General features: G+C 53.6%; 2 protein-coding genes across 5 annotated transcripts in view; one reads left to right on the top strand and one right to left on the bottom strand.

The window, feature by feature from the left end:
• Positions 1-23,114, bottom strand: part of TBCD (tubulin folding cofactor D) — a 140,136-nt gene that overhangs the window by 83,598 nt on the left and 33,424 nt on the right. For both annotated transcript variants that reach the window (XM_072782114.1, XM_072782115.1), the window contains 2 exons: positions 22,606-22,680; positions 19,587-19,681 (listed from right to left, as the gene is read on the bottom strand). In XM_072782114.1, coding sequence (XP_072638215.1) covers positions 19,587-19,681; positions 22,606-22,680 — 170 coding nt within the window. The remainder of the gene's footprint in view (positions 1-19,586; positions 19,682-22,605; positions 22,681-23,114) is intronic.
• Positions 663-12,935, top strand: ZNF750 (zinc finger protein 750). 3 transcript variants are annotated; one of them, XM_072782116.1, is made up of 4 exons: positions 2,592-2,901; positions 3,917-4,030; positions 9,699-11,317; positions 11,463-12,935. In XM_072782116.1, exons 3-4 carry the CDS (start codon positions 9,879-9,881, stop codon positions 12,175-12,177), a joined length of 2,154 nt encoding a protein of 717 aa, XP_072638217.1. In that variant the 5' UTR covers positions 2,592-2,901; positions 3,917-4,030; positions 9,699-9,878; the 3' UTR covers positions 12,178-12,935. The 3 variants fall into 3 exon arrangements, with proteins under 3 accessions (XP_072638219.1, XP_072638217.1, XP_072638218.1); XM_072782118.1 differs by lacking the exons at positions 2,592-2,901; positions 3,917-4,030 and adding an exon at positions 663-870; XM_072782117.1 differs by lacking the exon at positions 3,917-4,030.

Genomic DNA, 23,114 nt, shown 5'->3' with positions numbered 1-23,114 from the left:
CGCGTGCTGGCGTGGACGACACGACGCGGCCCTGCCCTCGGGAGCTGGGAGCCGGCCAGGAAGGGCCCCCGGTCTCAGCACCCGTGCCCCGCGGGCCTGAGCCCCGTCACGTCCCGCTCAGCCCTGGGATGCAGCCTGGGCACTGAGGCTCTCGCGGGGCATCTGCTGCCTGGAGACCTAACGAGGGTCATCGTGGCCACGGCCAGGGCGCCCGGAATCCCGCCTGCAGAGCGCCTGCGGCCCCGAGGAGTGCCAGGCGGACACAGCCACCGCGTACTTACAAGGTCCAAAACCGAAGCGCTGCATTTCCCTCCCCAGAGGCCGCACAGGGACACGGGCACGTCACGGGCCCTCGGGCGGCCCTCGGCAGGGGAACGCAGGCCGCGCCAAGTAACTGCTAGGCCGGGAGGGAGCAAACGGAAGAGCCGCTGGGCAAGGCCCGCGCTGCTGGACAAGGGGTGGGATGGGGACAGGGTGACCCGGCTGCCCAGGGCGCAGAGGGCAGGCGAGCACACTCCCCGCTAGAGCAGGGGCCAAGTTCTGACGCCGCAGGTGAACTGAGGCCTGTCACGAACCCTCCCAGCAGCCGCAGCCCTGGCACCGCCCTGCCCCCGCTCAGAACCCGGAGGTCCAGGGCCCGCCCGCCACCCCACTGAAGTCCTGGGCCACTGGGTCCCGATCTGACCCCATGCACCTCACGGGGAGGCGCCTCCTCGGCCTGCACAGCCTGGCCCGGCCCGTTCTGTCCTGCTCCGCGCCCTCCAGGCCGGGCCACGTCAGCCACGCGGCTCTTCCTCTCCGCGCCAACCCTGCAAACCGGCCTCATGGCCGCGCGCACGGCTGCCACGGTGATAAACCGCAGACACGCAGGTAGGGGGCCCAGCAGGGGGCCGCACAGGTGGGGGCGGGGCACCTGCCGGGCCAGCTGCTGGGCCCGTGCTCTTTCCCCAAGATTCAACCTTGGTCAGAAACCTAGTCACGGGATTCCTGGGCAGCGGGGAGACCGAACACGCACGATAACGGCCGGGGGAATCCCGCCAGCGACGGCAGAGAGTGCCTTCCCTTATCAGGCGGAAACAACAGGGTCAAGGAGGACGGGGAAGGCCGGGGTGGGGGGGGGGGATGAACGGGACACCCAGGAGGCTGGAGGCCCCACCTCAGAACAAGAGAGCCAACCCGGATACCCCCCTCCCCCCCGGCCACACACAGGGTCCCTGCGAGGCTCGTGGTTAACGTCGCGGGGGGGGGGGGGGGGGGGACAAGGAGCACGAGGGGGCCGCCGAATAGCAGACCCCTGGAACCCCCCGCCAGCAGGGGCAATAGCTGCGTCCCGGGAGGTGCGAGACATGAAGGAGACGCTGTATGCAGGGGCAGAGATGCCCCACCTGCCCCAACCGTTGTTAAAACCCTCAGAGAAACAAGCCACTGCGACGACGTCTAAGAGTAAGACACTCCGGAGGCAGCGCTAGAACACTTAGAAACCGAAAAGTGTGGCAGCAGAGAAGCAGCACCTACAGGACAGTTGGCAGAGAACACTCCGGAAACAGAAAAAGAGGATCAGGAGGAGGGTCGGGAGTCACCGCCTGCATAAAATTCTACAAGAGGACACACTTGGCTCTGAGGGAAGAAACCCCGCCACACCAGCGGTGCTCCGGACACGACAGCGGGCGTGCCACTGACCATCTGCGTATAGTTCTTCTCCGAAAGGGAGGAACTGCACTCGGCAGAGGGGACACGCCAAGATGTGGAGCCCTGGAACCAGCCACCCCGGACCGAGGCCCCCCTGGGAGGCCTCCGTGATGAAGCAGATACAGCAACAATTCATCACAGAATCCACGTGTCAGGTTCGCATCACTCACCTGTGCGTCTGACACCACTCGTGCCAGGGCGCACCGGTGCCTCAGCCAGCTCAACGTCTGACTCTTGGTTCTGGCTCAGGTCACGATGTCAGGGTCGTGGGATCGAGCCCCCCGCTCTCCTGCTCCCTCGCCCCAACACCGCCCGCTCACGTGCACTCTCCCTCTAAAAATCATTCATATCAAAATGTTGGAGGGAAAGAACCAGGACCTCAGAGTGGGGCAGGCACTCGTGAGCCGCAACACGGACAGCTACGCGCGGAGCAAAGCACCTTGAAAACCGAGGGTGAAGGCTCTGACCCAGGATTCTATACCCAGCCAGACACAACAGAGACGCCATCACCCCTTCTACCCCCCGCGTCTCTGCAAACCTGCCTCTCCTGCACGCTTTCCCAGGAGCCGACACACGGGTGTGCTCCGTGTCAACGTAAAGGGTCACTGCAAGAGGGAAGATGAGACCCAGGAAGCAGGCTTTCGATACAGGAGAGAGGAAAGGCGACCCCAGGATGATGGGGAGGCAAGCCCGGGGTCAGAGGACACAGAGGGCACAGGAGAAGTCAGCAGACAGCACCCAAACTGGCCGGGGGAAGTGGGTGGAGGGGACGAGGTAGCAACAGGAATGTTATTTGGAATCAAGGACGTAAACACCAAAATACTCAGCTAAGAACAAGTCCCAGTGCTGCAGAGACGGCGGGGGGGGGGGGGGGGGGGCAGTGGTCCGAGTGTCCCACGGAGACCTGGGGCCTGTGCCATCCCCTCCAGTCTGGGCAGGTCAAGCAGGACACAAGAGGTGCCTCATCAACCGCACTGTGGGGGGTCCGGGATGTGACACCACATGGAGGAGGACTCAGCATCCCCTCCAGGGCACAAGGCGGATGGCACTACGGAGGACGCTCCAGGCCAGCTCCATACCAAAGGGCCCCACCGACGCAGCACATGCCCACGGAGGCGGCCCACACTCCGGACCCACACGGAGTCCCGAGAGGAACTAAAACAGCGGTCCTTTAAGCCACCACAGTCTGGGGTGCTCGTTACCCAGCCACAGGTAAGAGGAACAGCAATGAACTAGAGTGTTTTGTGATGAGACTTAGAGAACTATTTTTTCACCCTTTAAGTTATACAAACACCTAATTTGAACAAAACTGTTTAAGAATTCAATATAAACATAAAACAAAGTAAAATCTTAAGCCTTGAATTAAAATTAGAAACCCACAGCATCTGGCCTGGCAAGCCTGACCCTGCACCACCGTGCCAGATGTGCCACGCGTGACGGGGCCGCTGAACCCAGCTGCCACCGCCTCTTTTCCCTGTCCCCAAACCCACATCTCATTCCAGCCTCACTAGCAGCCACGGGTTGAACAGCAAGCAGTTTAAGCGCGGAGGGAGATAAACCTGCTCAAAAATTCAGCGTCTTGGTTATTCGTAAGACCAGGGCAGTGAGAGGCACACGGCCACCTCCCAGCAGCAGCACAGCCGCCCTGCGGCGAGCTGGGTGCTCCGTGCCGGCCCCGACGTGCGCCGGCAGGCCCCTGCAGCGGGGTGGCTGAGGTCCCCCCACCCCCCCACCCCCACCCCCGCGAGGGGGACGCAGGCAGATTCCCAGGCACAGGGTGACGAGGGAAAGGCAACAAGATAAAAGGCTCGCGCAGACCCTCCGGGGCGAGGCCACCGTGGAGCGTGGCCTCCGAGGAGCCACTCTCGGGTGTGCCTGCCGCCACACACACTGGAGCTTCTAAAGATCTCACGCGCCGTGTGTGTGTGTGACAACAACCAGCACTGTGGCATCCCATCCACGCCTGTCCCTCTCTCCCCTACCCGCAGGACGGCCGGGGCAGCCCCCCCAGTCACTCGCTGACCCGCGCAGGGTGCTTCCCCGTGAGGCACACAAGCGGTGCCTGGGGGCACCTGGCTCACAGCCCGCGGGTGGCTGGCGACACTGCTGCTAAGCAGCTCGGTGGGTGCAAACACATGAATCGTAGCTGCGGGCGGGAGGAATATCAGGTGCATCTCTACGCCCCGAGGGCTCAACTCCTACACTTAAACCCCTCCCACTGGAACAGCCGGCTCCAGTTTCAGCCGGCGAGCGAGCGTGAGAACAGGTCCTGCTCTCGGGCACCGCCAGCCCCGGCTCCCGACCAGCCGCTCCCAGCACTGCCCGGCATTGCCCGTCTCCGGTGAGTACTCCTTCTCGGATTCAAGTTTTCTTTAAAAACTGCTCTCAGATGTATCTCGAATTAACTATGTGGCTCAGGGAACCACCTGCCCGGGATCTGCTCTGCCTTGCTCTGTCCTCTGAAGATTACTCAGGACCCAGCAGGTGCACTGCTGGAAAGGGAAACCATTAGCACAGAACTTGAATAAGGCTGACGCTTTATTCTAAGAGTACGAACAAGTTTATTCGGAAATTAAGTCCTCATTTCTACAGAAAATCTAAACTAAAACTCAAATGTATCTAAGTGCTTCTCTGCTCCTTAAAGCTCTAGAAAATTTCAACATAAAGTCACATATATGTACAGACACATGTTAACACCTATGTAGGTGTGTTTAGACAATCGCTGAATTTACGGTTAAACTTCTTGGAGTTTAAAATAAGTACTGTCTTGACACGTGCTTACCAAAACAAAAAGAACAAAACCAAAGAGGATTCTGAAATATACAAAAAGGGTTTTTTTCTCCCTTACAAAAGTCTTCGTAAATCTGTTGTGACAATTATTGGCCCACCAGCCAAGTCTGACCAAAGTCAGACTTCATTTAAGCAAACTCTGTCTACGTTTATTATCTTTATTTTGCATTAACTGAGTCCTCCCAAAGCCTCGAACTGGTATTATTCGGGATGAAGGAGGCAGGCAGGGCGCCGCTGGGCACTGGCCCTGCTGGGTGACAGGCTGTGTACACTTACTAGGAAGAGCGTGTGTCTGTAACTTAGGATCTCTGGCTGAAACTAGAAAGAGCCCTGGTTTTATTCCCACATCCATTCTTCCAAACTACATTCTAGAAAACTGTCTTTCTCCGGAGGTCATGGTTGTCCTGAAGTTTATCCTTTGCTATGAAGAACCAAGAGTCAGGGAGGGAGTGGCGGTTAATCACTGGAAAAGCTCAATTGGAGTAAAACTCACAAATCTCGTTCTTGCGACACCCCAGTGGGTAGGCGACAATGGCGTGTCCTTGGGTTATGCAATAACGCCACATCACAATATTGTAATTATAGCATGCCCTTCAAAACGCTCTACCTGACGAGGCTCCCTGCCAGACAGCCGGACAGCACCGAAGGGACCATTACGGCATTAGTTCAGCTCTCAGGGCAACACGCATGACAAGCGTACTCAGCCAGCCCGTCACAGCAGTGTCCCATAAACCTAAGTTGTAATTACCTCTATTGTGTCCTATCAAAGTTCAAAAAAAAAAAAATATTTTTCTCTTGGCTGTTTTTTGGATTTCAAACTCCTTAGAAACTTTTTAAACATGCCAGCCACTCGCTTTATCCTAACAACTGGCAAGTCCATTAACTGTCCACACTTAGGAACCTATCGAAAGCGCATTGGCAATTTAGAACTTCAGGGATCCCTGGGTGGCGCAGCGGTTTGGCGCCTGCCTTTGGCCCGGGGCGTGATCCTGGAGACCCGGGATCGAATCCCACGTCGGGCTCCCGGTGCATGGAGCCTGCTTCTCCCTCTGCCTGTGTCTCTGCCTCTCTCTCTCTCTCTCTCTCTCTGACTATCATAAATAAAAAAAAAAAAAAAAAATTTAGAACTTCAAAAACAAGCAAACAAAACCCTGTGGCCAACCGAAACCACAGGCTGCTCAAAGTGCTGTGTGGGCAGTTATGCCCAGACACCGCGGGCCTATGAGCAGGAGCCCCGCAGCAGAGATGCAGCGGCCGCAGCTGGCTCACGGCGCTTTCCAAGGCAAAAAAGCACATCAGTTCAACCCCAGCAGATGTTTAAAATGCCTGATGTCACAAATGGCCATCTTTGGGTAAAACAGGACAACTTCTGGAAGCTCGCACGGGCCCGTGTGTGTAGCTTTAGGTCACCACCCCCGCGGTCTCTCCCCCTCAGACGGCCACTCAGTCTGACAAGACTCCACGAGGGACGCCACAGGGGCAGGCAGAGCGCAGAGCTGACCCTGCATTTCAGTGACAGCCACCCTGACCCCACCCTGAGGGAGGGAGGGAAGGTGCCTGAAGGGCAGCTCCCAGCACGTCCCGCAGATCAAGAGTAAACACATGGCCCTCCGTTTAGGGCCACACTAACACCTGGACTTTAAGACGTGCTAACCCTGCAGTTCTCTAACAGAATCCAAATTAAAGGGGTCCTGCGTCATGAGCAGCTCTCCAGATGCAGATCAACGAGAAAGACCCGCACCCCCAGGAACAGGCCATGTGAACCCCCTCCAGCCACCCTTAGAAAAGCCTCACCTCCCAATGCAAATCCAAACTTACTACCATTAGTTCTCCACTGTGTTGTTTTGGCAACAATACCCTTTTTTCAGAATATTTAACACCGGCAGCTGCCAGCGAGCATCAAGTCCAGCAGATACAAGCTGGCCTGGCAGAGACGGTCGCACACCGCGTCCCTGCAGAGGGCGAGCCTGACGAGGTCCTGGGCAGTCAGGCTGAGTTCCCTCATCCTCGTAAACGTCCCTGGGGCAGGAGAACTCACTGACATCACGCTATGGGCTGTCCCCTTCAAGCGCTTACAATAGCCTCAGTTTTGTCCCACCTATTTCTCTGATATTATTGCATTTTTACGACCAAGTGAATACGCCCGTCTCCATCGGCATCTGAAGCAGCTGTGCTCCCTTGTTTTAATTAGTGAATTGTGCAACCTGAGAGGTCAGTTTACCCAAAGTTACTAACACTACTGCACCTGTGAGTCCATCGCAGGCTTCCCTTCCCACAGGTCAGCGCCCTGGACGCTCTCACCCCCTAGGGCACTGGCATGATCCCCAGAGAAGTGATTTACTGTCCCTGTATGCTAACCAAACAAAGAACAAAAATTCAGACAAGAACTTTACACATGACATCATTTAACTGAAAAAAGTATATATTAACATAAAACCAATTAGTGCCCAAGTTTTTCATCCAGGTAACGCTAAGGTAACTTAAGTACATAAACTACCTCCTAGAGATGTTTGATCAATATAATATAGGTTTTTCTCCATGTTTGCCTAAAAGTATCAGTGGTGCTAAATAATACTGCTCCTGAAACTAACGCATCGTCGTAGAACGCATCTGAATCATTCTCTTAAATCCTGAGGGAACTTTTCATTCATCCACCGCCTGGGGTTTGGGATGCTGGCGGCGCTGCATCTGTGTCCACTCTCAGTGCTATACTCTGGGCTCACACTTGATAAAGTTTTGCAACTGTCATCATTTTGATCATGATGCTTCTAGCTAGTGATGAAATCACTTTTCGGATCTTTGCCATAACATATCCTATACAATCATGGGAACCTGACTTGCAGAGGTTCTCACGCCTTCAGAACCAGGGAGCATGGTGAGACGTGCCGGTACACGCCCGCTGACTTATCTAGCTGGCCCAGGTTGGCTGGAATCGCTTCCTGACGGGCGGCAAGGAAATTGTGCTTTTATAGCCCAGAGCATACCTACCCCCCCCCCCCGAGGTATGGGCTGAACTCATAAAGAGTTATTTCACGTTTTTCCCTCTAATAAGAGGGGAAGTTTAGAAAGACGCAGAGCTCTGCTTACCGGTGTAACAAGCTGGGCTCTGACACTGCCTTTGCAGCTCCTGCAGCTGTGTAGCGGGAGGGCAGGAACAGGCAAGGTGAGTCAATGTGCACCCCCCCCCCCAGGCTCTGAGGACAACCCCCCCACCCCCTGCCAGTCACAGGGCAGCCAAAAGTCTCGTTTCTCACCCAAAATACATGCCTCACCACTACTGCTCTGCAGAAACTCAACAGAAGGGCCACAGACATGGGCAGAAAGTACTTCCCAGTACTTCTCGATAAGCAGGCATCTCTAGAAGCAAGGGACGATGATGAAGCCGGTTAACAGAGGCAGTCCATCTGGGGGTAGGGGGAGCGCTTCTTTATGTTTTTAAGGAATATGAATAAATGAGTAGAGAAACCAGTTTGCTAAGAATAAAATCAGAAAGCTCTCTCAGAAATCTAAGGCATCCCAGTGAACACCCACACCCCACCTGCTTCCCCTGCCCCCCCCCACACCACCGATGACCTCATCGCAGTGTGTGGGATCGCAAGGAAGGCATTTCAGAGAAACGTTTTATTTTGTAAAAACAAGTCTCTTCAATTTCCCATACGTTTTTCACCATTTTTAAAAGGCTGCTTTCCAGCTAAGAGTTTTAGCACCCCCGATGTCTAGAAGGTGACGCTTTATCCACAAAGGCTCAGGAGACACAGGACTGACCTCATTTGCCTATTCCTTAAAGCAAAACTACAACTGAAAACAGTCTTGTTAAATCATTTCCTCTTAACTTTATTCTTAAGCTGTCTGAAAGTGCTCCCCGTGAAGGCGCGGGCCCGACTCCGCCCGCTGCCCTCCAGCCTCCCCACCCACACGCTTGCTCCTCGACACAGTCACTCCATGGGCTGGTCCGGGGCACCCAGCCACGCCGCCAGGGCCTTGAGAGATCCTCCCAGACCTCACGTCTTTGTTCTCGGTTTCGGGTTATGAGGCAGAGAGTGCCCCAGGGGTGTGTGGAGCAGCCTTGAAGGAAACCAGGCTGAGATCTCCGGTTAAGCCTGGGAGGGGGCAGGTATCCGGGATAGGAGGGCCCTGCGGGAAGGGATCAAAGGCCAGAGACACCTGCAGCCTCTGCGGGGTCCCAGGGCCCTGGGGGAGGTGACGGGCCCCACTGGCCCCCACATCCCTGCCCGCCACTTGGCCAAGGACGACCCGGGGCCCACTTCCTAAGGGGTAAAGGCTGGGATGGTGGCCTAGCACGGTCCAACCATCCGTCCAAAAGGCACCACCACTTGGAGGGAAGGCCAGGAAGGGCAGGCAGGGGCCCTGGGCCGGACTAGCTCTCAGCTGTCCACACCCACCTGTGTGTGCCGGCCAGGCGGGCATGGGCTGAGCGCGAGAACCACGAGGTGGGCGGCAGAAACACGGCCGTGAAGGAGAAGGTTCGGTCGCTCACAGGGCTAAGAAACTCACCTTGATAGCATCTCAAAACCACCTGAGTCAACATAAACACAGCACTTAAACGTTTGTATCTGAGACAGCATAAATGCTACTCACGGATAAAGCTGACTTTTTCTTTTGACTTTGGAAGCGGTAGGGTGGGACTGCGTATTTAAACGTTCTCTTCTAAGCGCCCACGTGTAGAACACAGCATGACTAAATAGGACAGGATGGTCAAGGAGCCCTGGCGACATGTCACACGCAGACCTTCCCGGCTCTAAGGGAGCCATGTGAGCGTCCCACACAGGCCAGGCCCCGGTAGTCACGGTCAGCGCAGTCAGGTCGGAACCACAGACTCCAGGGACACAAGCGGGGGTCGGGGCGTCTCAACAGTCACCTGGCCTCAGGCCACAACCTCCTGGCACCCAAGGCCTCAGGTCACAGGATAAAGGTTCCCCAAACTCAAAGGACTACAGGTGTCCTCAGAGCTGACACTGACACACCACATGCTTCTTGGCCCCAAGGCGAGACTCTTCCAGGTCAGACTTGAGAAAACAGGAACGTTGTGGGGGCTGGCGGCCAGGTTGTAAGTCGGGGGCAGTCGGTGCTCACCACCTCCGGGCACCGACAAGGGCGGTGACCCCTATACTCCAGGTGACCTGTTGTGAAGCCGGGCTAGTTCCTCCTTGACTGTTAAGCTAGTGTCAAGGCTCTAAGGCTCTGCTCCTCTGTTGCAGCACCCAGCCCCAATGAGCAGGACGCCCCCCATCAGACCCATGGCACGTGGAGCTGGCGGCAAATAGAAGCTCTTGGAAGGCAAACAAAGGAGAAGCCACAAAACCGCGAGACCTTCATTCGCCAGAAGCCGGCAGTGCTCGGACCAGGGGGACACCAGCGCCTACAGCACAGGAGAGAACATGAGTCTCCTCAAAGAGCGAAAACCAAAAAAGCCACATTACATCCCAAGGCCTCCAGGAAAGCCCTTCAAGTATAAGTGTTTCCAGTGTCCCTTCACTTGCAATGAAAAGTCACACCTTTTCAACCACATGAAGTATGGTCTCTGCAAAAACTCCATCACCTTAGTGTCAGAGCAGGACCGAGTCCCGAAGTGCCCCAAATCCAACTCTCTGGACCCTAAGCAGACCAATCAGGCAGACTCGACAGCAAAGCCCACCTCCGCCAAACCCGTCGCCAACGGGCTCCCACACTTTGATGCCAAGCTCCAGCAAAGCCTCACCAAGGATGACGTGAAGGAAAACCTAGAACTGCACGCACGTGGGCCCCACAGGGGCCCAGGACAGAAGCCTGCCCTCCACGAGGAAGCTGCACCCCCGAGTCCAGCTCCAGAAGCCCCGCGGGGCACCCAGCCTGTCCTGGAAGGCATTGTGCGGCCCTCGGCATTCGTCCCAGTAGGAGAGCACAGGCTGAAGGGGCCAGAACACGCTGAGGCCCCCGAACTGCTGGCGCTGCCCAACCCCACGGCAAAAGCCACGGCCTTCCACACCAAGTCTGCATTCCACACTCCCAGCTACCCATGGAAGGCTGGCTCGCCTTTCCTCCCGCCCGAGTTCCCACACAAAATCCCTTCTACAAAGGGGTTTAGTGCCATTTCCCCTTACGTGCACCCCGCGATCCCAGAGTACCCGCCGCACTTCTACACTGAGCACGGACTGGCCACCATCTACTCGCCCTACCTACTCGCCGGGAACTCACCCGAGTGCGATGCCCCCCTGCTGCCTGTCTACGGGGCCCAAGACCAGAGGCACCTGCTGCCTCCGCCGGGGCCGGTCCCGAAGCACCTGAACCCCCCCTCGGCCTACGACCATTACAGGTTCTTCCAGCAGTACCATCCCAACCTGCCCATTCCATACGGGTTTTACAGACCAGAGTCTGCGTTCTCCTCCTACGGTCTCAGACTCCCGGCCGTCGCAGGTGTTTCCAGAGATCAAAGCTCACACCTCCTGGAAGAAGCTGCCCTGCTCTACCCGGCCCTGAGTCCGTCCAAGTCAAGTCCTTCCAGCACCCACAAAAAGCACACCGAGTGTGAGAAGGAGAGCCCAACTCCCGAGGCTAAAGATCACTCCAAAGATGAGCAGAGGGACGCAGAGGGGACCAAAATGAGCCCTCGAGCCGGAAGCGCGGCCACGGGCTCCCCGGGAAGGCCGAGTCCCACCAACTTCACGCAGACAAGTCAGCCGTGTGCCGGGCCGTGCGGCCTCTCGGACAAGCCAGCCCCCGGCGTCCCGGGACGGCTCCACCCGCCCGAACACGGCCTCACGGCCTTCAGGCCTGTCAAGAAGAGCACAGAGTGCCCACAATCGCAGGTTCTGGAGAACACAGACGAGTCTCCAAAGAGGTAAGAAAAGTTTCATTTTCAAAATCTCCGGAGCGTGTCCCGGGTCGTGCTCAAGTAGCCAAGCGCGTGCGGGCTCGCGGCGCCTTAGAGCGGTGCTTTCCCGGGCAAGGTTCCCATTAAGCCTCTCTCTGCCTCTCTCCTCCAGCCTGGACGCCACGAGCGGAGACGCTGCGGGTGCAGGTGCGACAGGAAGTGCCTCCCCCGGCCCGGAGGCCACACCGTCCGGCCCGGAGGACAGCTCCCGGACAGCCCCGCTGAACCTCTCCAGGAAACCAGAGGCTCCGCCAGCCACGCACAGCCCCGCGTACAAGGACTTCGCAGAGCTGCAGGACGTGCCTCTGAACCTGTCGGTGAAGGACCCCTGCAACGCCCTGCCCCCGAGACCCCCATTCCACCGCCCGTTGCGAGGCGCAGACCCGGCCGCCGCGGCCGCCCCGAACCCCGATGCGCCCAGAGGCGAAGATGGGCCCGAGCAGGCGCAGACAGACCCCAACAGCCCCGACGCTACCGCGCGGCCCCCAACAACACCCCCCGCAAGGGCCCAGGAGCCCGCAGCAGTGGACAGCAGCGACGAGCAGAAGCAGACGGCGGCCGTGGCCCTCTGCCAGCTGGCAGCCTACAGCCCGGGGACAGTCCGGGTGGGCGACGGGGAGCCCACGGCCCCAGAGTCCACCTGCCAGCAGGATGCACCCACAGTCCGCGCCACGGAGAACCAGGAGGCTCAGTGTGACCCCAGACCCAGAGCGCAAAAGAGGACAAGTCCGAGGGATGCAGGGAAGTCCCAGCAAGGGACCAAGAAGATGAAGCCGAGCGACACAGCCAGAGTGTTCACTCTCCGGAAAAGAACACGGGTGTCCTAGTGCCCGGGCCCCGTGGGATGCAGACACGCCTCCCAAAGCAGGTGGCAACAGCAGCAAATCTCCACTGGCGCCTTCACTGTATCTGGTCAATTTTTTACGATGCAGTTTCTTTTTTCTTCTCAAAAAAACACACACAAAAAAAAAAAACAAAAAAATAAAAAACGAACAAAAGAAAGAAAAAACTGCAACTTCAGTTTCTGTAAATATTAAGCATGAATATTCAAAGGTGCTTCTACTTTCTGGTTGTAAAAATATTTAAATGACTCATACACTTAAGACTGATGAGTTAAACTGCCTTTCATTTTTGTAAAATGTCACATGGAATACACAGACTAAAAGACAGCTTTTAGGTGTACACCATCTTATAGGAAAGCTTTAAAAATACTTTTCTTATAAATACCTTAGTACTAATACAAACTGCTTTAACTGTTCTGCTAACAATTCTGCTGCATGTTTTCAAGTAAGTAACAGTTACTGGGGGGAAAAAATGCCAGGAGAAAACATTCCCAGTCCTGTCATTAAAGTGCCCGAGGTAAAAACTACGTGATTTGTTACGAGGACACACGAACATCAAGAGGCTATTTATACACATAATTTATTTCCACCAGGGAAAAACGTATCGCGGGAGTGGCTATACGTTTCTACTTCTTCATGATGCTACAGTGAATTTCCCAACTCATTCTGCCTCGTTTTCCACTTTCTAAAATGATGTATATATTGCCAATTTTCCAATAAACTCATAGGTGACTTTAAAAGCACATGAACTCTGTGTGATGTTTTAGTCTGGCACAACGAACTCGGTGAGGGAAGGAACAAGCTGAGGCAACAAACTGAGAAAAAGAGCCCCTGCCCCTGCGTGTGTGCGTGTGTGTGCGTGTGGGCACGCGTGCATGTGTGGTGCCACAAACAGGAGGCACCAAGTCCGGCCCTGCACACCTGCCCGGGGCTTCCCCAGGCCTCAGGTCCTACAACTGCCACCTGAGAAAAGGCCATCCGCACCGGCACGCCCCACCCCACGGGCCTTCGGGAGACCCCTTCCTCCCACTTTTCAGGAGGGCCCCTGCCCTCTGACGCACCAGCTGGGCTATGCACCAAAGGCCACGGCGCACAGCAGTGGGTGCCGAGGTGTGCCTTCAGACAACCACATGCGGTTAACCCAAAACGCAGAGTTAACCACATGAACGTGAGGGGCACGTGCATTCCCTTCACTATGACGCCAGGGCTCTCTCGTTCTTATACCTAAATGCTTTGACAAAGAACAAAAGTAGGATAACCCTGCTTTCCACCAATCAATACCCTGCAGGAAGCAACACCATACATCAGGGGCTGTGTTCCAGGCTCAGGACCCAAAGCCTGGCACCCAGAGACAAGCCCTCCCCTCCGGCTTTACGCACAAGAACACAAACCTTCCGTGTCAAAGGCCCAAAGATTTGGAGACCACGATGTTTTAAAGTTCACCCAAAGTGTAAGGCATCATCTGAAGTGATAAAAAGAGGAAGCAGGACCGTTAACGACCGTGCAGCCCCCCTGCCACAGCGCAGCATCGGAGGAGATGCACACCTCCGAGCTCTCAGGAGGCAGAGGTCGCCACTACCTGCGGATTCTCGCTGTGGAGCATGTGTGCCTGCAGCAGGACGACGGACCCCTCTCATACAATTCCCCCAGAGGTCACACGTCACAGCCACGGAGACCCCGGCAGGCCCTTCAGATCTGTCTTGAAAGCACAACGGAGGGCACCTAGGTGGCTCAGTTGGTTAGTGTCAGATTCTTGATTTTGGCTCAGGTCACAATCTCCTGGTAGTAAGACTGACTAAGCCCCGTGTTGGGCTCCACATTCAGTGGGGAGTCCGTTTGAGATTCTCTCTCCCCCTCTGCCCCTCCTCCCCCCACACTCTCTCTCTCCCTGTCTCTCTCACTAAATAAAAATGATTTCAAAGTACAGTGCACTCCTAGATCTCTGTAACAAAAAGTCCTGCTGGTTTTTTAACTATACTACCTTTCTGTATTTACTTGTGACCCAACTTGAGAGTTCTAAGTTTTTAACCTTTACAGGTAAAAAATAATAAACCCTCAAAGTTAAATGTAGAATGATTTCCCTATGACCCTGCAATTCCACTCCTAGGTCCACACCCCGAAGAAGTAAAAACAAGGACTCAAACAGATACGTGTACACCAAAGTTCACAGTAACATTATTCATAAGAGTCACAAGATGAAAGCAACACAAGCCGATCAATGAACAGATAAAACGGGATATCCATTCGGCAGATCACTCAACCGTCCAGAGGAACGACGTTCTGACAAACGCTACAGCAGGAATTAACCTTGAAGACCTCCTGCTTGGGGAATTAAGCCTGACACAAATGGACAAACCTTGTACAACTCTACCTGTGGGAGCACCTGCAGCAGGCAAATTCATAGAGGTAGACAGAGGGGTGGCTACCAGGAGCCGCAGGGGAAGGGAGAGGGAAGCTTACCGAGGACGGTTTCTGTTCAGGATGATGAACAGTTTTCAGAAATGGTGATAATGGTTGTACAAACTGTAAATGTGGCTGATACTACTGAATTATACACGTAAAAATAGTCAGCAAGGCAAATGTTTCTATTATGTATTTTTTTTAATACACCCAAAACCTTGAATCATGTACCTTAAATAGGTAAACTGCCCGGCAGGTGAACTGTCTCTCAATACAGCTAACAAGGACCTTGAATGCGTACTGAAGAGGGAAACAAAATGCTGACAAGAAGCCTTCTGAAGAGGCCTCCCAGCAGCCCGTGGCAATCTGCCCCACCACCAGCTCAACCTTCGCCACGATGCCACACTCCGTGGGGAAAGAGGGCACGGGGGTGTGAAATAAAGCACACACACGTTCATCAAGGAGAAAAGCACTTTAATTCAGAAGGGCCGAACGACTACTTCACATACTAAGTCAAAGAGGTCTCATTATGGTATTCACGTCTTTCTAGGTTTTTTTTAAGTTTTTGTTTATTTTTAAGCAATCTCTACACCCTGTGAGGCTCGAACTCTGAGATCAAGAGTCACGTGGCTCTTCCAACTGAGCCAGCCGGGTGCCCCTGATTCACTTTCCTTACAGACGGGAATGTCCAACAGTAGAAAACACACAAAGGTTAAAAACCGGAGAGGCACATGGTCCTCAGAACAGGAAGGTGCCAGGACTGTGAGGAGCACTGGAGAGTGCAACCCCTCTCAGGCCCGGCTGCTCCCTTGGGAACTGATGTACACAGGCCTGTGGGTAGCGACGAGGTCAGGAGAGGTCCGTGTTCTGCAACCACAGAGCTGCGGTCACAGCCGAGCCCCACCTCCCAAAGCAGGCTGACTCCAGGCCCCATGGCACCTGGGCCAAGGAGACAGTATGGCAGTGCCACCAACACGGCCCCTTCCGGGGACACAGGACTGCCTCCGTGGCAGACTTTGGTTTGCGGATGCCAGCCCCACCCCCACCCCACCCCACCGGGGCCAGACAGTGGCACTGCTAGCCTTCCAGTCTTCTCTCACAGGCACTTCTCTAATAAAATCTCTGCACATCTAAGCCCATCTCAGCATCTGTCTCTGCTCAGGGGACCCAGACTAATGCCGGAACGCTAGTCAAATGCTAGTTTTGGATAATGTCACAGAATATGGCAAAGGAGGGAACTCCACAAGTCTGTCCCTCCACCACAACAACCATTAAGCCAGCAAAAACAGACTCAACTTGTTCAGAACTCTGAAATCTCATCAAAAACTTACAGCAACTGGGAGAGTGCTGAGTGAAGAAAAAAAATCTACAAAATTTCAGCACTTTAAGAAATCTGTTAGGTCACTCACTGGCAGTCTACCAACATAATGGAACGGAGACTTCAGTGACCAGACACAACAAGGAATACAGTAGTTACAAACAGAAAAGTCACTAAATGGACAATGATCACCTTCAACAAGCAACAACAGCAAACTCCTGGGAACAGGGAGAACCTGATTTCCACAGTTACCACACTATAGTATTTAAAATGTCCAGTTTTGGGGCACCTCGGTGGCTCAGTGGTTGAGCATCCGCTCTTGGCTCAAGTCATGATGCCAGGGTCCTGGGATCAAGTCCTGCATCAGGCTCCCCACAAAGAGCCTGCTTCTCCCTCTGCCTATGTATCTGCTTCTCTCTGTTTCTCATGAATAAATACAATCTTAAAAAAGAAAAAAAGAAAAGCAGAGAAATTGTCCCAGAGGAAACCCAGACATTGTACTAAAATGAGACAAAAACTTTAAATCAATTTTCAGATATGCTCAAAGAGCTAAGGGATACCAAGAGAACAATGTCCAAACAAACACAGAATGTAAGTAAAAAGACAGAACATACAGAAAGAGACCGTATAGAAATTCTGAAACTGAAAAACACAGTAAAAGACCTGAAAACTTCAGGTGAGCTGTACAATGGCAGATCTGAGCAAGTAGAAGAAAGAATCAGTGAACCTGAAGAGAGCGTAACCGGTGTTATCCAGTCTGAGGAGCAAGAAAAGAAGAAAAAGGAACAAATGTTAGCCCGTGTCAGCTTCGGAGCCTATGCCAAGACAACAATCACTGTTCCCAAGGCCTGGTGCCATCCTTCCTGGGCCGGAGACGGCACAGCTCCCTGCGACCCCACCAGGCACAGCAAGGGCCTGCAGGAGGATTCAGCACACATGGAAGATGCCACCAGCCCGCCAGCCAATCAAGCGAAAACACACATTTTATCTTCTAGATTTTAGCCAACAGCTTGACACTTGTCATTCATGACACCAACGCCCATGTTCTCTCACTCCAGCAGCTAGATCCGGTGGGCACTGCAACATCATAAGATACGATGGGCACATGCACACCAGCCAGTCTCAGGCATGGAAAGCAGAGCAAGGCTCTATGTCCTTCAGTTAAACAGGAGTCAGAACCATCCACTTAGCGATTTCACCTTGTCTGTCACACACTCACACAGAAGACTGGTCTTAAATCAAAATGCAGGACTTTGGTGCAAATGACACCAACCAGAAAGTGAAAAAACCACCATGGAATGGGGAAAAAAATTCCAGATCCTTTATCTAGTGAAAGACTTACCAGGATATATGAAAAACTCACAGCAACAACAAAAAGAGCCTTATTTATCTTTTCTTAAAGATTTTTTTAGGGGGATCCCTGGGTGGCGCAGTGGTTTAGCGCCTGCCTTTGGCCCAGGGCGCGATCCTGGAGACCCGGGATCGAATCCCACGTCAGGCTCCCGGTGCATGGAGCCTGCTTCTCCCTCTGCCTGTGTCTCTGCCTCTCTCTCTCTCTCTCTCTGTGACTATCATAAATAAATAAAAATTAAAAAAAAAAAAAAAAAAAAGATTTTTTTAGGGATCCCTGGGTGGCGCAGTGGTTTGGCGCCTGCCTTTGGCCCAGGGCGCGATCCTGGGGACCCGGGATCGAATCCCATGTTGGGCTCCCGGTGCATGGAGCCTGCTTCTCCCTCTGCCTCTCTCTCTCTCTCTCTCTCTCTCTCTGTGTGTGACTATCATAAATAATAAATAAAATTTTTTAAAAAAGGATTTTTTATTTTTATTTATTTGCTTATGAGAGAGAGAGAGAGACAGAGGCAGAAACATAGGCAGAGGGAGAAGCAGGCTCCCCACAAGGAGCTCGATGCGAGACTCGATTCTGGACCCCAGGATCACTCCCTGAGCTGAAGGCAGACGCTAAACAGTTGAGCCACCCAGGCATCCCGACAGCCCCGTTTTTTAAATGAGCAAAGAATACGAACAGACAATTTTCCAACAAAAATATCCAAATGGCCAAAAAGCACATGAAAAGATGCTCAACATCATTGGCCAATCATGGAAATGCAAATTAGAGCCAAAGTGAGATGCCACATCACACCCATTAAGAGAAAAACAAGTGTTGGGGAGGATGTGGAGAAAGTGGAAGCCTCATATGCTGTTGGAGGAAATTTAAATGGAACTACCATTTTGGAAGACAATTTGGCAGCTCCTCAAAAAGTTAAAGACAGAGTTACCACATGACCCAGCAACTCCACTCCTAGATAGATACCCAAGAGAACCAGAATCGTACGTCCACACAAAAACCTGCACACGAATGTTCATAGCAGCATTATTCATAATCCAAAAGGGACAAATCCAAATGTCCATCAACTGATAAACAGATAAACGGCCTGGTGTATCCAGACAGTGAGTAGAATATTAAGGCATAAAGAGGAACAAGTACTACTGTCGTGTGCTACAATGTGGATGAACCTCGAAAACATCACACTAAGTCAAAGAAGTCAGGCACAAGACACTATCATAGATTCCACTTATAGTGACCCGCAAAGGCAAATTTAGAGACAGAAAGCAGATCAGTGGTTGTCTGCAGTGGGTGTCAAGGAGAAAGGGGGAGTGACTGCCCCTGAGCACAGGGTTTCTTTGTGGAACAACAAAAATGTTCTGAAATTAGATTATGATGATGGTTGCACAACCCTGTAAACATAAACCATTGAACTGTACACTCTAAATGGGTGGACTTCACGGTATATAAACTTTATCTCGGTAAAGCTGCCACAAAAGTAAGCAGGAATAGGAAACAGAATCTTGACAGTCTAAGAGGCTCCTCATGCTTCACGATGCCAAGGGCAAAGCCGTTATTCCTGATACCCCACAGCTCAGACGCTAAGAGCACAATGCAGGGCCCCACCCGCCTCTGCACAGACATCTTCATCCTGGACAGACGCCAACTCCCAGGGCGTAGAGCATCTGTGGCGACACAGCCCAGGATAGGGCCTTCTCCGTCCTTTGCGGGTATCCTTCACTTCTGTCCACACCCAGAGTGGATCCCCATCAGCCAGACCGGGCTTCATAGGGCCACAGCCCCACCCTCCCTCCACGTGCAGCGGCCCAACAGCTGGCACACACAGCTTGGAGCTCGGTGGCCCCTCTGCGTCTGCCACACTGTGCCCCCGTACCCCTGCTCAGGCCCGCTACCAAGCTTCCTTGGGCCCTCCGTCCCCTCCTCTTGTTCCCAGGGGACCATGATGTCACTCCACGTGACGAACACAGCAGCAGTACACAACTTAATAGGCAACAGCACCCCCACAGGGGTGAAAACCCGTCCTGAGGGACAAGAAAATCTCAGACGTTACAATGGTTCATGGCTCCCCGAATGCAAACACACACCGTACCAGTGGTATTAAAATTTCACAGCAGGGAGAAGAGACAGCTGGAAAGTCAGAAAGGTTGATATAAGCAAGTTGAAAGACACAGGTCTAGTTTGCTTTCTCCTGCACAGAAATGCACCAGGCAGTGAGGGCAGAGGCCGGGTGTGTGCTCACGGCAGCCCACGCTGCAGACACTGGGTGAAGTAAAGCACCCGACGTGCTACAAACCATCCTGATGATGCAAAGCAAATGTCTGCAATACTCACCATCCTCGAGTCGAGAAGGGAGCAACAGGCCTCTTCTGCCCAGTTCCGCCAACGCCAGACAGCCACCGTGCCAGGCATTGTCCGTCTCCTGAAAACTGAGACACACAGAAAGCCTGAGATCGCACCGCTCCTGCCGGCTTCTCGCGCCGTGCACACACACTGCAGGTCCACGTCCTATACCCGGGAGCCTCACTGAAAGCTGCTCGTGAGTTTTCAGAGTCAGACGGCTGAAGAAATAAATAAGCACTGTGTCGAGGACTTCTCTTCAGGTCTCCCAATGACAAGCACAGGCGCTAGGTGGGCCCCACGTGCTGCCAACCGAGGAAGCAGGCCACAGGTGTGCGTCCGCGAGACACCCAGGCTCCACACAGGTTTCCTGACACAGCAGCATGTGCCAGCGGACTACACACCCAACAACTCACCCTAGCCACAGGCACTAAAGCCCGGGGACTCGCAGCACAGGGATTCTATCAAAATAAGGCTAGACTACATCAGCAGAGAGGGCAGGAGACCTCCTTCCCTGGCTTAAAGCAGAGATTAAAATGTCAGAATGAAATGCTGGTGAGAGAACTGGTTTTGCACTATTTGAGATACAGACTTTTAATAAATGATTCTGCCAATTAATCAAGTCGTAGTAAAACTGTATATCTAATAAAATTTTTCCTGAAGTGGTCTGGAAGCTCACATTTACAGGTCCACCCGTGGGATCATGAATAGCAAGAAGTTGTTCTGAGAGTGCTAAGGGCTGTCCTGAAAGTTCTACACTCAGCTGCCAATATAAACATGGAAATACGCTTCGCCAAAAAGCAGGAGGCATTATAGGGCCCTTTCCTGTTCTAAATCCATCATTCTGGGCTGCCTGGGCAGCTCAGCGGTAGGGCATTTGCCTCTGGCTCAGGGCGTGACCCCAGGGTCCTGGGATCGAGTCCTGCATCGGGCTCCCCGCAGGGAGCCTGCCTCTCCCCCTACCTGTATCTCTCATAAATAAATGAAGAAAAATCTTTAAGTAATTAATCCATCATTCTGATGGCAAAGAAATGTTTAAGAAAACTAACTGAACTGCATCCCTCCTAGCAACAAGCAAAAGAACGTGCAGAAAGGAGAAAGCGTAGTCTTATCTGCTCACTCCTGCGTGCCAGGGCCTACAGACATGGATTCCCTGAGACAGACGGAGGTGCTGCCCCGTGGGCGTCACCACCAACTAATGCCAATTTTTATTTCCACCTATAAATGTTTAAGTTCCAAGTGTTTTTTAAATGTCTGTCCCAAAGGCCATCTGACCATTTCAAAATCTAATACTGCATCTTGTGTTCTTTAGGATTTTAAATGGAAAAAAATGCTTCATGCTTTTCATAAGATTTGATATATTTTTTAAGATTTATTTATTTGAGGGATCCCTGGGTGGCGCAGCGGTTTAGCGCCTGCCTTTGGCCCAGGGCGCGATCCTGGAGACCCGGGATCGAGTCCCACGTCAGGCTCCCAACATGGAGCCTGCTTCTCCCTCTGCCTGTGTCTCTGCCTCTCTCTCTCTCTCTCTCTCTCTCTCTCTGTGCCTATCATAAATTAAAAAAAAAAAAAAAAAAAAGATTTATTTATTTGAGAGCGAGCAAGAGAGCGAGTACAAGCAGAGAGAGAGGCAGAGGGAGAAGCAGACTCCCTGAGCCACTCAGGCGCCCTGAGATTTGATGTCTTAAAGGCACTTGCAAAAGATCAGCATTATGAAGACTCATTTATGACCACAACAATCACCAGTTACACCAATGCCCGTTTCCGAACTAAACGTGTGCACTGCTGCTGGTCAACAGCTATGGAAAGGGGCACAACATTCCATCAGGCCTGTGGCCCGAGGGGAAACCAGGAAGACCAACGCCCTGCTGGCCCCTACTCTGCCCTCCAGGGGGGCTCAGGAACAGCGCCTCCCCCGCACGGCCTCCAGCTTGCGGCCAGGCGTCAGCCCACTCACTCTCTCCAAGGCCCAAACCGCACAAGCAGACGTGAACACAAACATGCAAGGTGACAACACTGTATCACTGCATCGGCTGAGCCAGGGCACGCTAAGTGGCAGAGGGCAAGTTCTGTCGCAGATCCAAGCACAGGGCAATCCTGGGAGGGTACAGGGTCATGGGAGAATGGAGACCAGCAAGAGGCAGAGCTGTGAGTGGGTAGGTTCAGGAGAGAAAGGCCCAGAAGGGGGGCCCAGGGACCCCAGCCCCAAACCACCAGGGGCAGTAAACAGCACAGAGGAGGAGGACCTCAGAGGTGACCGAGTGGAGCTTGTGGAGGACAAGCAACAGTCAGTGTAGAAGGGATGGCCAAGACATTCTCGTTGATGTACTCACCTGTGCACCCAATATCCCTGGAGGACACAGGAAAAGTGGTGCCCCTGGGGTACCAGGAGGAGGGAACGATGTGTGCAGGGGCAGGTCAGAGAGAGGCACTTCAGCATCTTTCCTTCCATTTTGAATTTTTAACTAAAATATTACCCAACCAAAAGCAAAGATAAAACTAAGAGAAGAATAGAAAGCAGGGGCAGCCCCAGTGGCTCAGTGGTTTAGCGTCGCCTGCAGCCCAGGGCCTGACCCTGGAAACCCCGGATCGAGTCCCATGTCAGGCTCCCTGCATGGAGCCCGCTTCTCCCTCTGCCTGTGTCTCTGCCTCTCTTTCTTTCTGAATGAATAAATAAATAAATATTAAAAAAAAAAAAAATAGAAAAGAGCCATGTGGTGCATCGGGGAAAGGGAGGTGCTCCCTGGGGCCGAAGCAGGGCCACCAAAGGTTTCTCAAAGTCACAGAGACTCCAAGAAGCTGCACCACATTAAATGTAATGGGATCTAAAACTGATAACAGAAACGTAACAGAAATAACTAAAGTCCTCAAATTTAACTTCAAAAGGAAAACAAAAAGCTCTGGAGGCTCTGACGACAAGCTCAGCTGAAAGACGATATAAAAGGGTCTTAGAAGGAAAGAAGAGCCACCGCTTTTAGCCGGAAGCATGTCTCCGTCTGATAGTCTCACGTACCTGAAACAATCCAGCACGGACCCAACCACGTCATCCGCCAGCTCTCTGGGAAGCCTCGCAGCCATCCTGCCAATCCTGCAAGTGAGACGCAGCACTCCGTCAGCATCGCCCCCGCCGTGAGGGGCACAATCAAGGAGGAACCGTCCCCACAAACTTCCCCCCTCCAGGGAATGGCAACGAGAGGCAGGCCCAGAGCAAGCCTCGCACACGCTCTGCTCAGTGCGAGGCCAGCTGCCTGCAGGAGCCCCATCCTAGCGACAAAAACACACGGACACAGGCACGTCCCGAGGGAGGGAGACATGGGGCAGGTGCGCCCATACGGCAGCAGCGTGCCGGCGTCGAGGCTGCCCCCCACATCCACACTGGACACCCCAACTGGGTCAGCATCCCTCCTGGCCCAGCCCACTCCGCCCACATGGGACTCTGGGCTCAGAGGCTGCCTGCTGCCGAGTGAACGCCTTCTCCGCCAAGGCCCCTCTCTGGTTCCCAGAGGACCAACAGCACTGCCC

The sequence above is a fragment of the Canis lupus genome, chromosome 16, assembly GCF_048164855.1.
Source record: "Canis lupus baileyi chromosome 16, mCanLup2.hap1, whole genome shotgun sequence".
In the NCBI taxonomy this organism is placed as follows: Eukaryota; Metazoa; Chordata; class Mammalia; order Carnivora; family Canidae; genus Canis; species Canis lupus.
Note: the sequence above shows the minus strand (reverse complement) of the source record. Positions and strands in the feature narration are given on the sequence as shown.